General features: G+C 38.2%; 1 protein-coding gene across 21 annotated transcripts in view; it reads right to left on the bottom strand.

Annotated features, from left to right (window-relative positions):
* The window catches only part of DLG2 (discs large MAGUK scaffold protein 2), a 1,094,951-nt gene that overhangs the window by 540,788 nt on the left and 536,772 nt on the right, over positions 1-17,391 (bottom strand). The window contains exon 1 of one of the 21 annotated variants that reach the window (XM_075416788.1): positions 6,140-6,520. The exons of 19 other annotated variants lie outside the window; for them this stretch is intronic. In XM_075416788.1, the coding sequence (XP_075272903.1) occupies positions 6,140-6,217 (78 nt within the window). In that variant the 5' untranslated portion in view covers positions 6,218-6,520. Of the gene's footprint in view, positions 1-6,139; positions 6,521-17,391 lie in introns of those variants that run through there. One more of the 21 variants, XM_075416806.1, reaches the window with a different exon arrangement.

Below are 17,391 nucleotides of genomic sequence, written 5' to 3'. Positions count from 1 at the left end.
ATTTTTTCAAGATTAGTTGAATTTATTTATCATTATTATTATGGTGATTGTGAGGGGGAAGTGAGTTATAAGCATAATAAATCTCTACTTAAGCAGCTTATCCTTACTGTTATATATTAATCATGGCACATATGGGATTATAACCAACTGCAAATAGAAAAGAGGGAGGGGGGGAAAGAGTTGAGTAGCTATATGTTTCTGGATTAAATCACAATAGAAGAAAATGTCTTAGAATTCCAGCTGTGCTAAAGCAAAAGGCACAACAAGCTCTGAATACAGGAATACATGCATGTTTTTCTCTACACTGTTATGTGTGAAAAGATAAGATCTCTCCATAAAATGTAAAATAGAGCACTTATAAAGTCCATTTCAATAGATTCCTCCAGGGGTCTGAGAGAGCTCGGGTATCTGTTCGAACAGGTAGTTCTACAAATAAGTGACGCACTTTTGTTATCCCACTGAATCTAGTCAAGGTGGGCCTTCCTTTGCCCAAATACTAATAAAACTATCCACCCCCTGTTACAGCATCTGGCAGCTACAGGAGACATCCCTTGGTGGAGCAGTCATTTCACCTTTAGCCAAGGCAATAACTAGACCTGCAAGTTTTATCACTTCTTTGCAACCCCAATGGACTGGAAATAATTAGGTAAAGCTCTGGTTTGAAAGAGAGCACTTATTAAGAAATCTAAGGTATACATGAAAATATTGAAGTAAAGAGAGAATTTATCTTGTTTGGAGTTAAATATATCTATCTAAAAATGGAGTAAGGAAAAATGTGTTTATCTGGTATTATATTTTACCATTTCTTAATCACATAGTTTCTATTCAATGTTGTGGGTAATTACTGTTTCAAGTGAACTTATCTCTTTCAAATTATATTGCTGGACAGCTACTTGTAAACAAAATAAAAATGAAGCAAGAATACATATCCTAGAATAGCCTACTCTACAAGTAGCCACATTAAAATACAGACATGAGAATGATCTGGATATGAAATGTTTTCTTGACATGAAGAGTTAATCATCACTATTGCCAGGACAATGTGAGAAAAATTAATAAGTAGGCTTGCATTTACAGACTTTTTTTTGTTACACATCCCAGTTTTGTTAACCTCTTAAGGTGTATTTTCCTGTCTTTTTGCAAATATTTCATTGTAAGGCTGCCAGTCTACCAAGGATACGCAATTTACCCAAAATTACTCTAATCGCAAGCACATAGAATGAAAAACCATGTGGTGGACTATGTTCTACTTCTCTAGTCTTCAGAAAGTTTCATTACAAATCAAGATGATACTGTTCACTTTGTGAATGTCGCTTATGGGTAATCTTTATTTTAATTTATAATTGGTAGTCCAGAAACCACAGGTTATTTGTGTCATTATATATACACCTATTTATAAAAGTTAAATTGCTTCTGTCTTGGATTATGAAATTAATAAATGAGTTAAACTGCAACAATAAACTAAACCTTCTAGGGTACAACTTTCATATTTTCAAATACAGGATATCAGTTCTTAGAAATGATTCTTAGAACTGATAACACCGTAAGAGCACTTTGATATCTAAAAGGTACAAAGAGAATTCTAACTATATTACTCTGGAAAACAACGGTGAAAGTCAACTCATTTAAACACTTTACATGGGTACCATTGTTTTGCTTCCAAAAATAATACATAAGTGATTGTTGCTTTCAGACATAAAGCCTCAACAACATGACTAATTCTAAGAGTATATAAAATTTGGGTCTAATGGTTGAGATCTGTTCCGCTTCTGAACAAGAAGAAAAAACAGTATTCGACTTCCCCATTGAAATTAAATGATAGTGCGACTTTGGCAAGTTTTTCCTCACTTTTGATATTCAACTGTGAAACCGAAATTCTACCAATATAGTGAAATATTATCAGAAGTTTTTTACACTGCTTTAAGCTCACCATCTCAGATCAACATGATTAATTGCTCAGTTACTTTTCTGTACCTCTTCCAATCATTTAGAGTACTTATTTTTATAGCATAACCACATGCAGTTAACGTCTCTTGATTTCGGCTTGATTGTAGTTTAATGAGAAAAATTCAACACATCAATCTTTGCCTTAAGTTATTCTAGTTCTGATGTTCAAATGATCACATGTACTCTCATAACAATAATCCTTTCATGTGACAAACTCAAAGCATTTTAATAACTTTAATAAGGCAGGTAAGAGCAAAGCTGCCTTGAAATGACTTTAGTGGTTTTCAGGCAATATTTGTGGCCACATTCCCTGTACATTCACTCACTAAACATCTCACTACTTGAGGGCAAGAGTAACACTAACAATCAAGGCAAGACAACCAGATTGAGACAGAATTTCTATTTGTAGATAACAACTGCAGTTAATGCCAGAAAGATTTTATGATCCAGCCTAATAAAAACAATAAAATATAAGGAACCTTGGCATGCTCGAGTTTTCAATGGAAAAATGAGAACATTCAGAGAAATTAATAAGCGTTATCCCATTTTACTTACAGAGATAAAAAGTTTTAGCAAGGACCGTTTGGAAAAAAATACTAGTGCATGCTACTTAACTTGAAAGAACCATTATTATCCCAGATAGGACACCTAAGTCTGCCATTCATCTGTTTATTTCCAGATATTTTCGCTACTCTTTAGATGAAATTTTAACAGTAAAAGTTCTTGTCTGGGTTTTAGAAGCCCAATATCTACCAGGAAGTCCTTAAGTTATGTGTGGGAGCCAAAGAGACAGAGTCCTAGCACAGGGTCTGGCTCATCTTACCACAGCCTCCAGGGAAACGCCAGGCTGGAGGGGAAGCCAGGACTGGAAACGTAGGCCAGGAGCAGCAGTGCTTGCACTCAGCAGCAGGTGCTGGTTAGGGAGATAAGAAAACCAGCCCAGGAGCTACAAGTCTTAGTGAGAACAGGTCTACCTCCTCCCTTTTGTCTCCCAACCCTTTACCACTTACTAGTAACCTTTACACTTTCCCTTTGCCTTAATCAAGCCCCAGAATAGATTCTCCAGCACAGGGCAAGTTTTAGCTCCTGAGAGCCCCTAGTCCTTGGGTTGCAATTCTGCAGGACTCACAGTATCAAGAAGAAGCATGTCCCACTAATTTTGAGGCAATTTGTATGCCAGTCTCCCAGAGCAGGGACTGCTGTGCTCAGGTATGGAGAGATGAGGAGCTGGAAGGTACAGGGAGATGGGAGGTATGGGAATGAGAACTCCATCTTTGGGAAAGATGGGGAGGTCTTGAGACACTGGGGCCAAGCCTACCTATGTTGCCACAACCCGACACCTTCATGCAGGTACGGAACACATACAGAGGAGCACCACAATGTCACATTAACACCTTCTTAGCCCTTCCCACAAAGGACTGCCTCAATCATCACCCTTTCCCTCGCCTTTGTGTCTAATCCCTGGCACTGCATGCTCCGTTTTGCACCTTGGAATTCTGCTTCCCTAAATAGTCACCCGGGAGACTGAAGTTCAGCTCCTTTTTCTGCACAATTCTGGCCAAAGTTCTGACGTTTAAAGAACTACACTGTCAGGGTGTGCATATGTGTGTGTGTGCACACCTGAGTTGAGTTGATGCTATGACTCTCTTCTGTCCACCCAATTTTCTCCCTGGTCCTAAGAGAACAAGTGGGCTCATACAAAATCTCTCTTTCTTAGAAATACTCCTTAAAAAAAATTTTTGACTTGTGCTTGTCCAAAGTAGATAAACATCACAGAAAATCAGTTATGGAACCATACTTTTCTGATCCCTGCTATCCAGATTTTGACTGCAAGAATCTCTTTTTGCATACATAAACTATTAGAGATTATTGCTATATGTTATTACCTTCAAAACCACATTAAGAAAACAATGTTTAATTGAAGTCATGCACATAAAGAAAAAGCTAACTATTCTTCCAAAAAAAAAAACAACCTATGGTAAGGCTGCATAATAATTTGATTATTCAACCATTATACAAAACAAGACAAAAATAAAATAAGCCATGCAGTTAAATGTTATTTTTCATTTACTTTTTGATAGACCTATTTTTGTATCAGTGTTGTCCTGTTACCAAGGTATTGTACGGAAGATGTCAGTGTTGATCACCTTCCAATCATCAATAGCACTTATTGAAATAACATCCTGCTAGGAATGGGATTTTCTGCCTTTGCTGAAGTACACCATTGATGGGGGGGGGGGGGAGATAAAAGCAAGCTCTGACTGTAGAATAAACCTCCAAGAAACAAATTTTGGTTTTGATGTAAGGCAACAATTAAGCATTTTACAAGATGCTTTCTTGCATACTTTTTGTCTTCTGGGAAAAATTAAATTCCCTTGCAAATATGCCAACAGCTTGCTTAAGTAACGTTCAAAAAAATCTTTTCTCTATAAATTGTAAGTTATGGCTTAAAAGGTTGAATAGCATGGCTGAGCTGTCTTGATTATTTTGAAAGTCCTATAGAGCTGAATAAGTAGCATTAGAATGGATTTATACAGAAATATTTCAAATACCTTACGGCAAAAAGAAACAAAATTTTTAAATCATTCTTTTAGTGTATGTTACAAGACTCTATAGAGAAGAATATATTTTCTTAGTGAATATTCTGGTACTGTTCTATGAAATTTTTGAAGGTTATTGGAATAATCTATATATACACACACTTTAAACAACCCATACTAACTCTGTTTTTAAAGCTGCTGTGTGAGCCCCGCTGTGTCAGGAGCAGAATGTGTCCACTCATCCGGCCTCTGTCATCTTGGAGGAAGCCTGAAAGCAAACGTTCCTCTGGAGGGAGCCCCTCAGGACCAACGAAGATCCAGTTTGCAACTTTTTTTCCTCCCATAGCAACACACAAACAGCAGGAGAGTTTATATGACGCTCTCTTTGTTGAAATATGGTTAACGACAAAGAAAGTTTCACAGTCCCGTATATATCTATCCAATTTTCTGTTTTCCCTTATGCATACAATGTGAAATATATAAATCATTATTATTTGGATGACTTCCCTATGGCTTGCATGTTTAAATTTCAAAATTACCACACAGCACCTTTTTTAACCACTGGGAATATTTTGCAGAAAAAGCAAATCTCTGCCCCTTCTCCCCTCCCCGATCATAAATATGACGTATTTTTGCTAATAATTTTCTCTAGGTGAAGAGATTTTCCAGTTAGAGGAATTCAGGCAAAGGATGATTACTTAGTGGATTGGTAGCTATATTACACAGTGTGAGATATGTCAAAGAAATAATAAAGCAACCCATTTATGAATTCTTTGACTACATCAAAGACAGCAAGCAAAAGAGGAAGCCATCATTACCAGAATAATAAGGTAACTTTATAACATTTCATTGAAGTTGTTTCCCCCAGCCTAATGCTTAGTTTATGAAAGAGGAATTAATCTCATTTTGAAAATGATTTGTATGTTAATTTAGACAAAACTAGAATGCAGGTCTAACTAAATGCTTTCCATATTTAGAACAAAAGGCAATTGCCTTGATATCCCCCAATTATCATTACTGCAAATTCTAAAACAATGTAAGTTTTGCACATGGAGAAAGTAGGCAGAAGATTCTTACCTGCAAGGACTTCCAGAAAACAGCTGGTTAAACACAGTTAAATTTTATGAGAAGGAAAATGCTGAAAAATGGTACTGATCATATTCACATACTTATATCTTTTTAAGTACCAGGGATCCATGCTGCAGCACAGTTTCAACAAGTATCATGAAACAAAATTCCCAAACATTATCAAAGCTTGACATCTTATTACATTCTTATTGGTCCCACATTAGGAAAAAATATACAAGCAGCAAACAATGCATGCTTGTTTAAGAGTCTAATACTGTACTAGTAAAAATAATGCAGCACAGCAACAAGTTCACTGGAGTGCTCCCTTTACACACAACATACCAGATGTACAGCTGTTTACAATGCAAAAAAATAAATAAAAGATGGCATAAAGACTTTTGAAAGGATCTTCTCCCCAGTATTTAATAACTAACATGCAAAGTATTAAAGGATTCTTGCATGAAATCATGAATAGTAATAGGTCGTTTCTCAGGGTATTAAAAAAAGCTAACCAGACACAAAACAGAATGCCAGCAGGAAGCTTGTATGAGACATAAGGTTTTATATTCCCACTAGGAACATACCTTCTCTGTTTTTGCTTTCCTGGCGTTATGCACAAACCTGCGTCCCAGCTTCTTGGCATACCAGATAGAGGCAAACATTGTAGTGATGAAGGTTTCAGTCTGAATATGCAGCACACAAAAACCACCAAAAAAACTTCCCCCACAACTGAGATACAAATCTAATGCTGGTTAAGGTCTCTCAGCTATGCTGTTGCTTTGTCAGGTCCTCTCATGCTGCCTTCTGAAAAAAAAAAAAATAAAACCCACCCAGTGTGGCCAGTCTGCAGGTGTATTTACATACTGCCAGCAGGAAGTCCAGGGTGAGGCATCTTTGCATCCAGCTCACATCCAGTCTGCTAAGTGCCTGTCTGCAGTTCTTTAGCACTGTCACCACAAACTACATATGTGTCAGCAGACAGCTCACCTCCTCTTCTCCTGTTCTGAAATTTAACTCCTTGGTTCTCTTCTATCTGCCAGCATGCAACAGAAGCAGCAGCAGTTCAAATACGAAATAGGCAGCACTGCAGGAAAGGAAAGGGGTACCTAAGAGCCAAAAATAGAAATGTGTATTAACCATTAAGGTGAAGGAACAGGTGTTTTACGTGTTTTGGTGCAATTACGATATGAAAACGGATTTTACTTTGTTCTAGTGGTTTGGGATCTACTCAGAGATATTTTTGTTACCTAGTTTCAGTTTGCGACAGAAAGACATCATAGCTGTTCAGTTCACTTGCTGATGTCATACGTGCTTTGCTAAAGGATTTAAGACTCATTCAAGGACTTCTGCTTTTCTTTGATAAAGGTTTCAACAGAAAACTGACTTTTTTTTTTTCAATTAATTTTTAACTTCTGCCCTACATAAGCTTGCTTTTTCCTCTTCCTTTAATTGGAAGTTATTTTACATTAAGAGTTGAGAAGTGCTTACGAATGCCTGTTTTTGCAGTGAAAGAACAATGTACTGTTTTCCTTTCGTCATATACTTCAGCTTTAACCCTTGCACATCTCTCTAGTTATAATCTCTAAATAATAAGCCAAAACATATCCTTTTGGCTCCAGACATACAACTAACCAGATGTTCCTCCCCACCAGAGGCAGTATCAAAGCTGTAAACTTACAGGGTTTATAGCTGTGTATTCTATTTGATTTGCATTACAGGATAAATCCTGCCCCTTGCCCTCCCACCTACAATTGTGGAGATACCAACATATGGGAGAAGCACTGCTGTCCTGTGTGCAGGATTGCATTTGTCACGCACACATGCAAGAGTAATTTCTGCTCTGCTATTCTGTGGTAAAGAGTAAATCAAAATTAATAGATGCACAGCAAAGGAAATACAGCCATAGCAATCTAGTATAGGGCGCTTGGGGCCAAGGAAACACTTTTTCTGCCCCAGGATTTTCAGAGAATGGCAGAAACTATTTTCTCCAGGGTGTTTGAATTCAAGAGGGAAAATATTCCCCTCCCAATTCCAGCTTACACTTGTAACATCCTAGTTACTGCAGCTCGATGGCATTGCCCAAGCATTGAGCCTGAAGGCATATACTGCTCAATTCCAAGAAAATTATAGAGAGTTCAAAGAATTCCTTCAACTCACTTTAAAATAGTGAATTGGTTAACTAAATTGAAATTCTTAGATAGTGACTTTTTTGTCAAGGAAACTCCAAATTATATGTTTGCTTTTTACTTGACATCTAAAACCTTCTGACAAAATGCTTGGCAACTGGTAAGGTTTCTGGGAAAGGAATAATTTCTAATTTCTTCCAATTCAGCCAGTAGTTAACCCTGGTGGTCAAAAAGTTATAAGACTATGAGACAGAGCAAAATCATGTCTGATCCGGAGTGTGATTGATATAGAATAGCTGTCTGTCCATAGCATCACTCCAACTCTCTGAACTCCAGGCTGATGGTAAGATGGGTTCTCCAAGGTGCCAAAACCTTTACTATGCCATGTAGCAGACTCGTACCACTCCCCACATTTGTGGGATGACTGAGTGCCTTGTAATGGAAGGAAAACAGGAGAAGGAAGAAAGATGGCCTGAAAAATTTAGGAAGAAATCGAAGATCTTGTTTCTAGCTGGAATGTCACTGAAGTGAAACATGGACTGGGAAAAAAAGTGCAGAAAAGGAGAAGCAACATCATTACATGGCTTAACCAACATGATAACTGTTAAGTAAAAAGAACAGGAAAAAAATAATCTTACATATTACACGCGTAAATAGTAGAACACCTCTCCCACTCTGCTCCCATCCTTTTATGAACAGAATAAGCATAATTTGAAATCATTGCACTACAACCAAAAAAGGGTACATTCTCTCAAGCAACTATTTATATAGTCTTATGTATATTCAGTTGCTGAGAAAATCGAAGGAAACATTCATTAAACAACAAAACCTCTTTTTTATGACTTCTATCATCAACATTAGCAGCTTTACTGAACTATTTATTCAAGAAAAATAGGGAGCAATAAAAAGCCACAATTCATCCCACTTAAAGTAAAAAAAAAATAGAATACATTGTTCGTTTAAGGAATAATGACAAAGCAATAGGGAGGTAATTTTCTCCACCCACTGAAAATGTTAGATCAGGAAGAATAAATCTCACGAAATACCTAATTCTGATTCTAATCAGAAAGGCATTTTAACTATTTGCACACATTTTCAGATCTATCCAAACCCTACAATGACCAGACTACAAGCTATTTTCTTACAGCTCCATCACGCAGTAGTCTGCCATATATTGTCAGTAGCAGGTTTATTAGGTCTGTACTGGTACCCAGGGATTTTATGATTATTAATATTTTACTGTAACCATAACGAAGCCTGCATTGTACAGAAGTGCTACAAGCCAAGCTGCTTATAAGAAGAATTGGAGCTCCCAGCTGCTGTCTGCTCACAGGAGTAATGTGTACTTTAGCTTGCTCACTGAAGTGCTACGTTACAAAGGCAGAGAGATGCATGCAATTGAGCAGCAATATTATTGCAGACAGGAGATAATCAGTTAAGAGCAAATTTTACAAGGGGCTGCTTGCTGCGAATGAGTGGGTGGATTTCAGTAACCCAAACCTCATCTATGCTATACATTAAATTGACTTCTTGTGCCTCTAAGAGAGGAATTGGTCTTACCATAAGTGCACGCATGGGTGTAAGCATAAAGCAACTATGGCGTTGAATCCTGTTCTTTTTATGAGATGGCTCCCCAACATTGCAAGAAACGGCAATTGATGCTTAGTACTGAAACAGATGGTGGTTTCAAACACCTTGCCAACAGTATGCACTGAGTATCACCAGTATTTCTGATGGTCAGCCTCCTCTTCCAGTTTTAACTTTGCTGTTTTACTTAAGTAGCACATGGGAAGAAGTGCAGCTTAGCTCTAGACAGGGCATTAATCTTCTCTTGTTAAGGGATAACTTCTCACGGCGCGCACGTGGGGTGTCAACCTCCCCCTCACACACCTGCGGTGAAGATAGATGTTAGCTGTAGATTCTATTTCTCTCCTACCTCTATCTGAATATATACACACACAGTAGTCATAAAATGTGATGACAGGGCCGTTTAAAATACAAATACAGTTCAGTCATAAATAACGCCTTTCTTGTAAGAATAGGAAGACAGATGAAAAGATTAGTCATTCAGGGTTTGCAGAACTCTGCTTCCAGTGAAATGGACGGGAGATGGAACAAGTGAAAAATGAAATACCAAAGATTTAAAACCATCACTTTGCTTCAAGGTTTCTATGTTAATGGTCAGCATAGCTGTGGATACAGGAAGACTGATGATGATACGAAACTAGGGTAGGTAGCCTTTTCTTTTTTTTTTTTTTTTTGTTGGGACTAGGCAACAACAGATATTGATTTGGCTGACTGTACAAGCAATCATTTCCCATCCCCAACACAACTAATTATCTTACAGAGTTACATGACACCAAGACATGTTATTTAATGACCAGAATGCTAGGAAAGACAGGAACCTTGATTTCTGCTATTCCATCCAGAAACTATAAATTTTAGGCATTCAGACCTTATAGTCGTTGAAGCAGATGAAAGTCCCGAGATTTTGTAAGGACTTGATTTTTCATTTTTTTGCTATAAACAGAGTCAAATGGACAAATATTCCTCCTCCTATTGCAACAGGCAGTATTCCTATAGAAAACGCACGGCCACTCTTACAAAGGGGGTAGTTGCCCCAGTCAGCACCACCAAAACCCATTCAGACTTCTCTTTTGTCCAGGGCAGAACCCACTCTATAGCAGTTACAATACAGAAAAAATATTACCATAGAACCGAATCATAGAATCATTTAGGTTGGAAGATACTCTGAAGAGTCTCATTGAGTCCAACCGTTAACCTAACACTGCCAAGTCCACCACTAAACCATGTCCCTAAGCACCACGTCTACACATCTTTTAAATGTCTCCAGGGATGGTGACTCAACCACTTCCCTGGGCAGCCTGTTCCAACGCTTCACAACCCTTTCAGTGAAGAAATTTTTCCTAATACTCACTCTAAACCTCTCGGTGCAACTTGAGGCCATTGCCTCTTGTCCTATCACTAGTTACTTGGGAAAAAAGACTGACCCCCGCTACACTACAACCTTCTTTCAGGTAGTTGTAGAGAGCAATAAGGTCTCCCCTCAACCTCCTTTTCTCCAGGCTAAACAACCCCAGTTCCCTCAGCCACTCCTCATAAGACTTGTTCTCCAGACCCTTCGCCAGCCTCGTTGCTCTTCTCTGGACATGCTCCAGCACCTCATTGTTCTTCTTGTAGTGAGGGGCCCAAAACTGCACAAAATATTCAAGGCGTGGTTTCACTAAGTTTCTACTTATGACATTTTCTACTAGTTATGATGTTTCATAACAGACATTTTTTTCATAATAAAAATTTTAAAATTCTATCACTTATGCCTGAATTTTAAAGATGAGCAAACCTGGGTTGCTTAAATGCTGCCTTGGACCACCTAAGTCAGTGGCTAGAATAGAGAGTAGTAATTCTGAGAACAGTCACGTATCCTGACAAAGAAATGTTGCAGAGAAGGGAAGGGAGAAAAAAAAAAGATGGAGAAGATGAAGGAAGATGGGATAAAATGGAAAAAAGAAGTGAAAAAAAGGTGCTGTGTATTAGGGATGGTAAAGGTTCATGCTTGTCTCTTCCAATTAAAATTTTTCTAGTCCCTTAATATTACTTGTGCCAAATTTTCTCTTTAGAAATTATGCTTTCAGAAACCCAGCTGTGACATTACAAGTTTGCCTCAGGTCTAATTTCCCCTTAAAACACAAGGTACTGCATGCAGACTTTTCCTCTGCCACCTTTTCTGCTGTATGGCAGAACTGTTTTCTAGGAGAGGGCATGAAGAATTTCATACACAATGTCACAGGACTTCAGAGCAGTACAGAAATAAAATGCAATCATTTCCTCCTGTGGATCTCCTTTGAGTGTGAGGCCCCAGAAATTGTGTACCTGCCCTCTGCTATGCAATTAGCATTCCTATTTTTCTGCTCTTCTATTATTTGATGTGGTAGATGGCACTCAACCCTGCTACCTGTGGTGCAACTGTTCAGGAGAAGAGAGGATGAGGTGTTGTGCTACGTAACTTCATGAAATAGAGCTTTAACTGTGGAAGCACAGGAAATGGAAATGAATTAAGTCCGATACTGAACGCTGAGACTCAGCACATCCCTGTGCACAGGGATATATTGTAGCACTTTACAATATAATGGCATAAGAGACGATGCTTTAAATTTAGGCAGTTCTTTTTCCTCATTTATTTGTTAAGCCTTGGAATGGAGACAAACCTAATTACGGTACTTAATTTTGATTTTAGAAATTGATTTTCCACTCTAGTTTCTGCTGATGCATAGGAAACTCTAGTGAGGCACACAAGTAATATAGCAACCATTAGCATCCTTAAAAATAAACAAAAACCTGAAAAATGCCACTTTATTCTTATCTTTGTCCCTAGTTCAGCACAAATTGCTTCTTGCTTCACCTTTCTGATAGAAATTCTTAAGTTTCTTCCCATGTTAAGAAATCACAACCAAAATGTTGTATAAAATCCTCAGATGTGCCATTATGCCACTCAGATGCTTGTATCAAATCAAAGCACAGTGTGTGTAATACAGTTATATATTTGCATGGCAAGTACTCCCACAGGAAATAATATAAACTAAAAAATTCATCTTTGGGGAGGGAAAAAGAAAGAAGGAACCACACATAGTGCGCAGTGCTTATGTGTGTCACCAGTGCATTTTGCAAGGGACTTGCCAACTACAATCCTGAACAAAACTGAATCTAGTGTGAAAACACTTATATTACAGCACTGTGTATATGCCTCCCATCCTGTAGCGTTTAACTACCTTTGTTTTCTTTGTACTTACAAATAACTCTGCGTGATGGGGGAATATAATCTCTGTTTCAGAAAGAGGTGAAATAAGGCACTAAGTCACTTGGTAACAACCATACAGGAAATTGGAGAATTTGCGTGCTGCCTGGGAGCCCAAAATCTCCCCTCTCCCAGCTCGTGGCCATGGGGTTTGCTGTGGCCAAAGCCAAGAAGAGGTGACATGAACTCACCATAGCTCACTCCTGTGCCAGTCACAGCTTTCTATCTGTCCAAAGCAGATGAAGAGCCAGAGGGCTGGTAACGCCCATTTACCTACCCACTGAGATATATCCTTTGCATATGATCTGTTTCCAGGAATAGCAAGTGAGGCAGCCTGTAATGAGCTGTTCATCCCACTGCTAGTTCCAAAAGGACCCCCAAAAAACAGCTGCAGGCACAAGCATGCAAATATATATATCATCCTATCATAAACATTATTTTATTCCTGCCTGATTACAAGCTGTCTTCTCTTTCAAAGCCCTCCTTAAATCTCACTTTCACTTTATCAGCCCCAAGAGCAAAATTAAAAAGTCAGCTTAAGCAGAATCATCACGAGTTATAGCCACTGTATCAGTGAAACACATGGACTCCTTTGACCCAGTGTCATTTAAAGATTTGAGGTGAATGTGCCTAGCTCTCGTCCATATCTAAGCTCTCCAGAAAATCCTTGTGCACAAGAATCCAGGTTTCATTGAACTATGAAACATTAAAGAATTACAAGTGATGTGATCAAACAGGATAGCTATAGACTAACCTCATGCCATGACCTCCTTGCAGGGAGACACATGTATACTTGCTTGGGCTGAGCCCACTCAGCACTTGTTAGAGAAAATAACCCACATATGGAGAATAAACAAGATAATGACTTTGCAGCTTTTCGTTTCAGATCTTGCTCTTTACCTCTGTCCTCCACTTTCCTAGGCTGTGATCCTCACAGCTCATGGGAAGAGGCCCTATTCAAGTCATTTGAAGGGAATTCAAGTAATTTCAAGGGAATTCAAGTCATTTCAGAGGCAAATAATCAAGAACATTGCTGAACACAGGTTTAAAAAAGCAGTGTGTTCTTGCTAAAATGCAAAAGAGAAGAAACATGGAGGTAAAGGTTCTACTTTGTGGCTCCAAATATAAGATGGCCTACTACTAAGTATGATGGGTAAACAACAAGAAGTCTTTATCCAGGACTGTCTGCAATTCTTTCTTCCTAAGGGCAGAGACACAGAAGAGGTCCCCTTGCTTCTGGAACTGACCCACCACATTTCTGTTGCTCAAGCAAAGCAGAGACAGGACAGTCCAAACCACAGAAGACCAGGCACCAAGTTTTCTCCCTTAATTCTGATAATTCTTTTGCATGAGGTTAAGTATCCTTTGAAGCCAGCTTCTCATTCTTAAAATGAAAAGAATAATGGTCTACCGCACTGGGACGTTCTAAAGATAAAAGTGTTAACAAATGTGAAGTAATGTGATAGAAAGCATTATAGAAAAAGAGGGCATCTACCCCCACACTGGTTGATACAGAACCTCACAGAATTCTGCTGAAAAGTTTGTGCAAGTCCGTAACTAAACTGATTACACAAATGCTTCATTGTAATGCAACACATGAAAAGGTCCATTTTAGGAATAACAGCAATAAAGGGTGCTGTCATGCCCATTTTGACCAGAAAGAGAAAAGAACTCTGAAAGAATATGAGGTCAAGGACAAGAAGTGATTCTTCTTGCATTTGTGATAAGATCTTCAGAAGTAGAAAAATATGGCAAATATTGAAACATAAAATGTAGGCTTACCTGTCTAAAACATATTTCAGTTAATAAACTAATTTTATGCTAGCAAATGATAAGAGAAAATTTGTCATTCCATGTTTTCCTAATCAATACTGTGCATGTGCAACCCCAGTTCACTTTACTCCCATTTTTTAGGACAAGCATGAGAAACACAGTTGTGGAAAGAAATATTTCATTGCAGAGTATTTTGGCATTTTGAAAATCAAAGGAAGAATTGATGCAGCATATGGCTAGTGGGATATACTTTGACAACAGACGGACTAGAGCCGATAAAAAAAATCCAGAGAAACTGTTATAGCTTTTTAGGACAACAATAAAAAATAACATCTTTTCAAACACCTTGAAATTTTTAAATTTAATTTGAGTGTTTCAAGAAAACAAAAACTTTTTGAGCTCTCTATAACCAGTAGAAAATTGAGAAAGCATTCCTTGAAAATGTCAAAATATTTATCTTTCTTTTTCATCAAAAATCAGAACATTTCAGCCTTCTCCAGGGCTGTCAATACTACTGTCTAAATTACATTTACATTTAACTTTCCCTTGGGATCCCAGTTAACAGACATTTTTAAAATTTCTGTTCTGCACATCTGACTGGAAATACTTTCTTTTGATCCATATATCTAGCTGCCTAAAAGATTCTCCCACACCTTTCTGCAAATTGATTTTTGCCAAGCCAGGCATGTTGGTTGTCTTCTCACACATCAGCCAGATGCCATGAAGATGCTAGAATGAACCTATGTGAACTTTTAGAAAAGCATCATAAGGTGAGAAAGTACCACAAAAGCAAGCCATTAATTGCTCCTCTTTTTTTCATGTACACTGGTAAGCATCATATTTCATGCCTGGACCTCCCAGAAGCAGAACAAAAGTTGAATAAAGGACTGTTTCTCCACCACTCCTCACATCTAAACACATAAAAGATTTAATACACCCAGATTTTCACAACTCTTCTTCGCCCTCCACATAGTGATCACCATAAGAAGCATCTCTGAGGACTCCAGTTATTTGTTCTGTGGCTCCAGGGGAGCCAGCTAGATAGTGAACTGAACCACAAGCTCTAAAATGCTTCCTGCTTCCAGCCAAGAGAATTAAATAATGAGCAATGTGCCAAAATCCCATTCCCAGCACTGGAGGGGAACTCTGATCTTAAGAGAAACAAACTGTCCTCTCCACTTTCCTCTTCTTTGCCATCCAAAATCTTAAAAGGCTTAATGAAGGTAAAAGCGATAAAAAGGCCCAGTAGTGCCTTATCCTAGCAGGCTCAGGCTCCCAGATACTACCAGTTGTCACAACCTACCAGTCATGTAATTAATGATAGCAGTTGGTCTGCGTTATGGTGAGTGCCAGCTCTGATCCAGATCAGAACCTTATTACAGCAAACCCCACATGCAACAGATAATAAGGGGAGTGCTTCCAGCTGCCTGCCTGCCTTGCACTAACCTGCCCAGCACTCCCACAGTCATTATTATAATCAGTTAAGCACATCCCACCACCAAAACTATTTTGTTAAAAAGCCCTCTGACAGGTCTATTTCCTTCTTTCAAGCCTCCTCTTTCAAGTATGCAACAGGCATTTATACTATCGTAGTTTCTTAAAAATAATGGATTAAGTAATCCTCACTTATGTGAGAAGATACTCTGCCTATAGCAATGCTGTAGGAAGACTGTTGTCTTCTGAAAGAGGTAGATTGTAAATGTATTACAGAAATGTGTTGGTAATTTGTTGTGATTTGAAGATGAGATAAGCAGACAGTATAATCTGCCAGTTTTAGATGGTCTCAGTCTGAAGAGGACTAAAGCATTGTAACTTTTGATTATCTCATTTATTATGAACAATTAATTACCATTAAAGCTCAGGACACAACATGACAACACGAATGTGTTTTATGAATGCATTGCCTCCATATTCTTCAAGGCAACAACTCAGCAGCAAAACGTGGCGATTCCTACCTATGGGATTTCCATAAGAACCAGTGTATGAAAGAGCGTGCTAATCCTTTGGCTTTGGTTGCATCCTTAATGCACATCTCAAGCAAGATAACATGGATAAAGGTGACGTGTCACGCATGTGCAAAGAAACACAATCTTGTGTTTCTTTGTCCGTGCAAAGAGATATGGAATGTCAGGCAGGCAGTACTTTGTAAGTCACGGTTTCGGCTGTTTCTAGGACAGGGCACGTAGCCGAGGCTTCAGCCTCCACAGCTGTGCAGTTAGGAATGTGCAACATGCCTTGCTGAGAAAGACCTGCATTTGTAGTTAAATGAGCTCTGGACACGGCGTAGTGGCAAGGTGAACTACATTACAGATGCACATTCAAGAGACTGAAATAAAAAGAAAGCAATATTAAGCAACATTTGAAATATATGGAAATGAAGCCCCTTGAGCTAAAACTGGTCCAAAATTGCGAGAAGGCGTATACCTTTTGAAAGCCCAAGATAGCAAAATGAATTGCAAACCACTTGCAAACTTCTGGCCTTCAGAAAGTGAGGTAATTTCCCCCAGTGCTTTTCCATGCATAGTGTGAGGATGTTGTTAAAGCTGATACACTGTAATCGGAGTTACGTTTAAACGTCTGGTTCATTTGTGTCATATGCATTGACAAACTCTAGTCAGAGCAACAAATAGAGTCTTAAAATATTAATGAACATCAGTTTTAATAACTGATTTACTTATGTGCCCTTCTTGGGCAGGTTTTAAAATCAGTACTGTAAGTAAAAGATGACTCTAAAACACTATCATCATATATCAGATTGATTTAAATTCTATATGTTCTTAACACAGCTTTTGCTATTGTATAAGTTGCACTTGATTTATATTATGCACCACAATTTTCCTAGTCATAATTTCAAGAAATAAACAGATTTATACATTGGATGGATATAGTTATACCTAAAATGGTCTGTAGGATGACTTCAAACAAACAAACAAGCAAACACACAAAACCAAAATAACCCTTCATAATTCCTAAGAGTTAAATTCGCTGCTTCCACTGACTTAAATGGAAGTTTAGCCTAATGAATGACATTTTTTCTCTCTCATTTGGCTCTGGCAGAGCCTCTATTCTTCTGCTTATGCGTATTTCAGAGTTTTAGGCACTACAGAAGAGTTTATAAAAGATG

Source organism: Opisthocomus hoazin, chromosome 1, assembly GCF_030867145.1.
Source record: "Opisthocomus hoazin isolate bOpiHoa1 chromosome 1, bOpiHoa1.hap1, whole genome shotgun sequence".
Taxonomy (NCBI): Eukaryota; Metazoa; Chordata; class Aves; order Opisthocomiformes; family Opisthocomidae; genus Opisthocomus; species Opisthocomus hoazin.
This window is presented reverse-complemented; position numbering and strand designations above follow the sequence as displayed.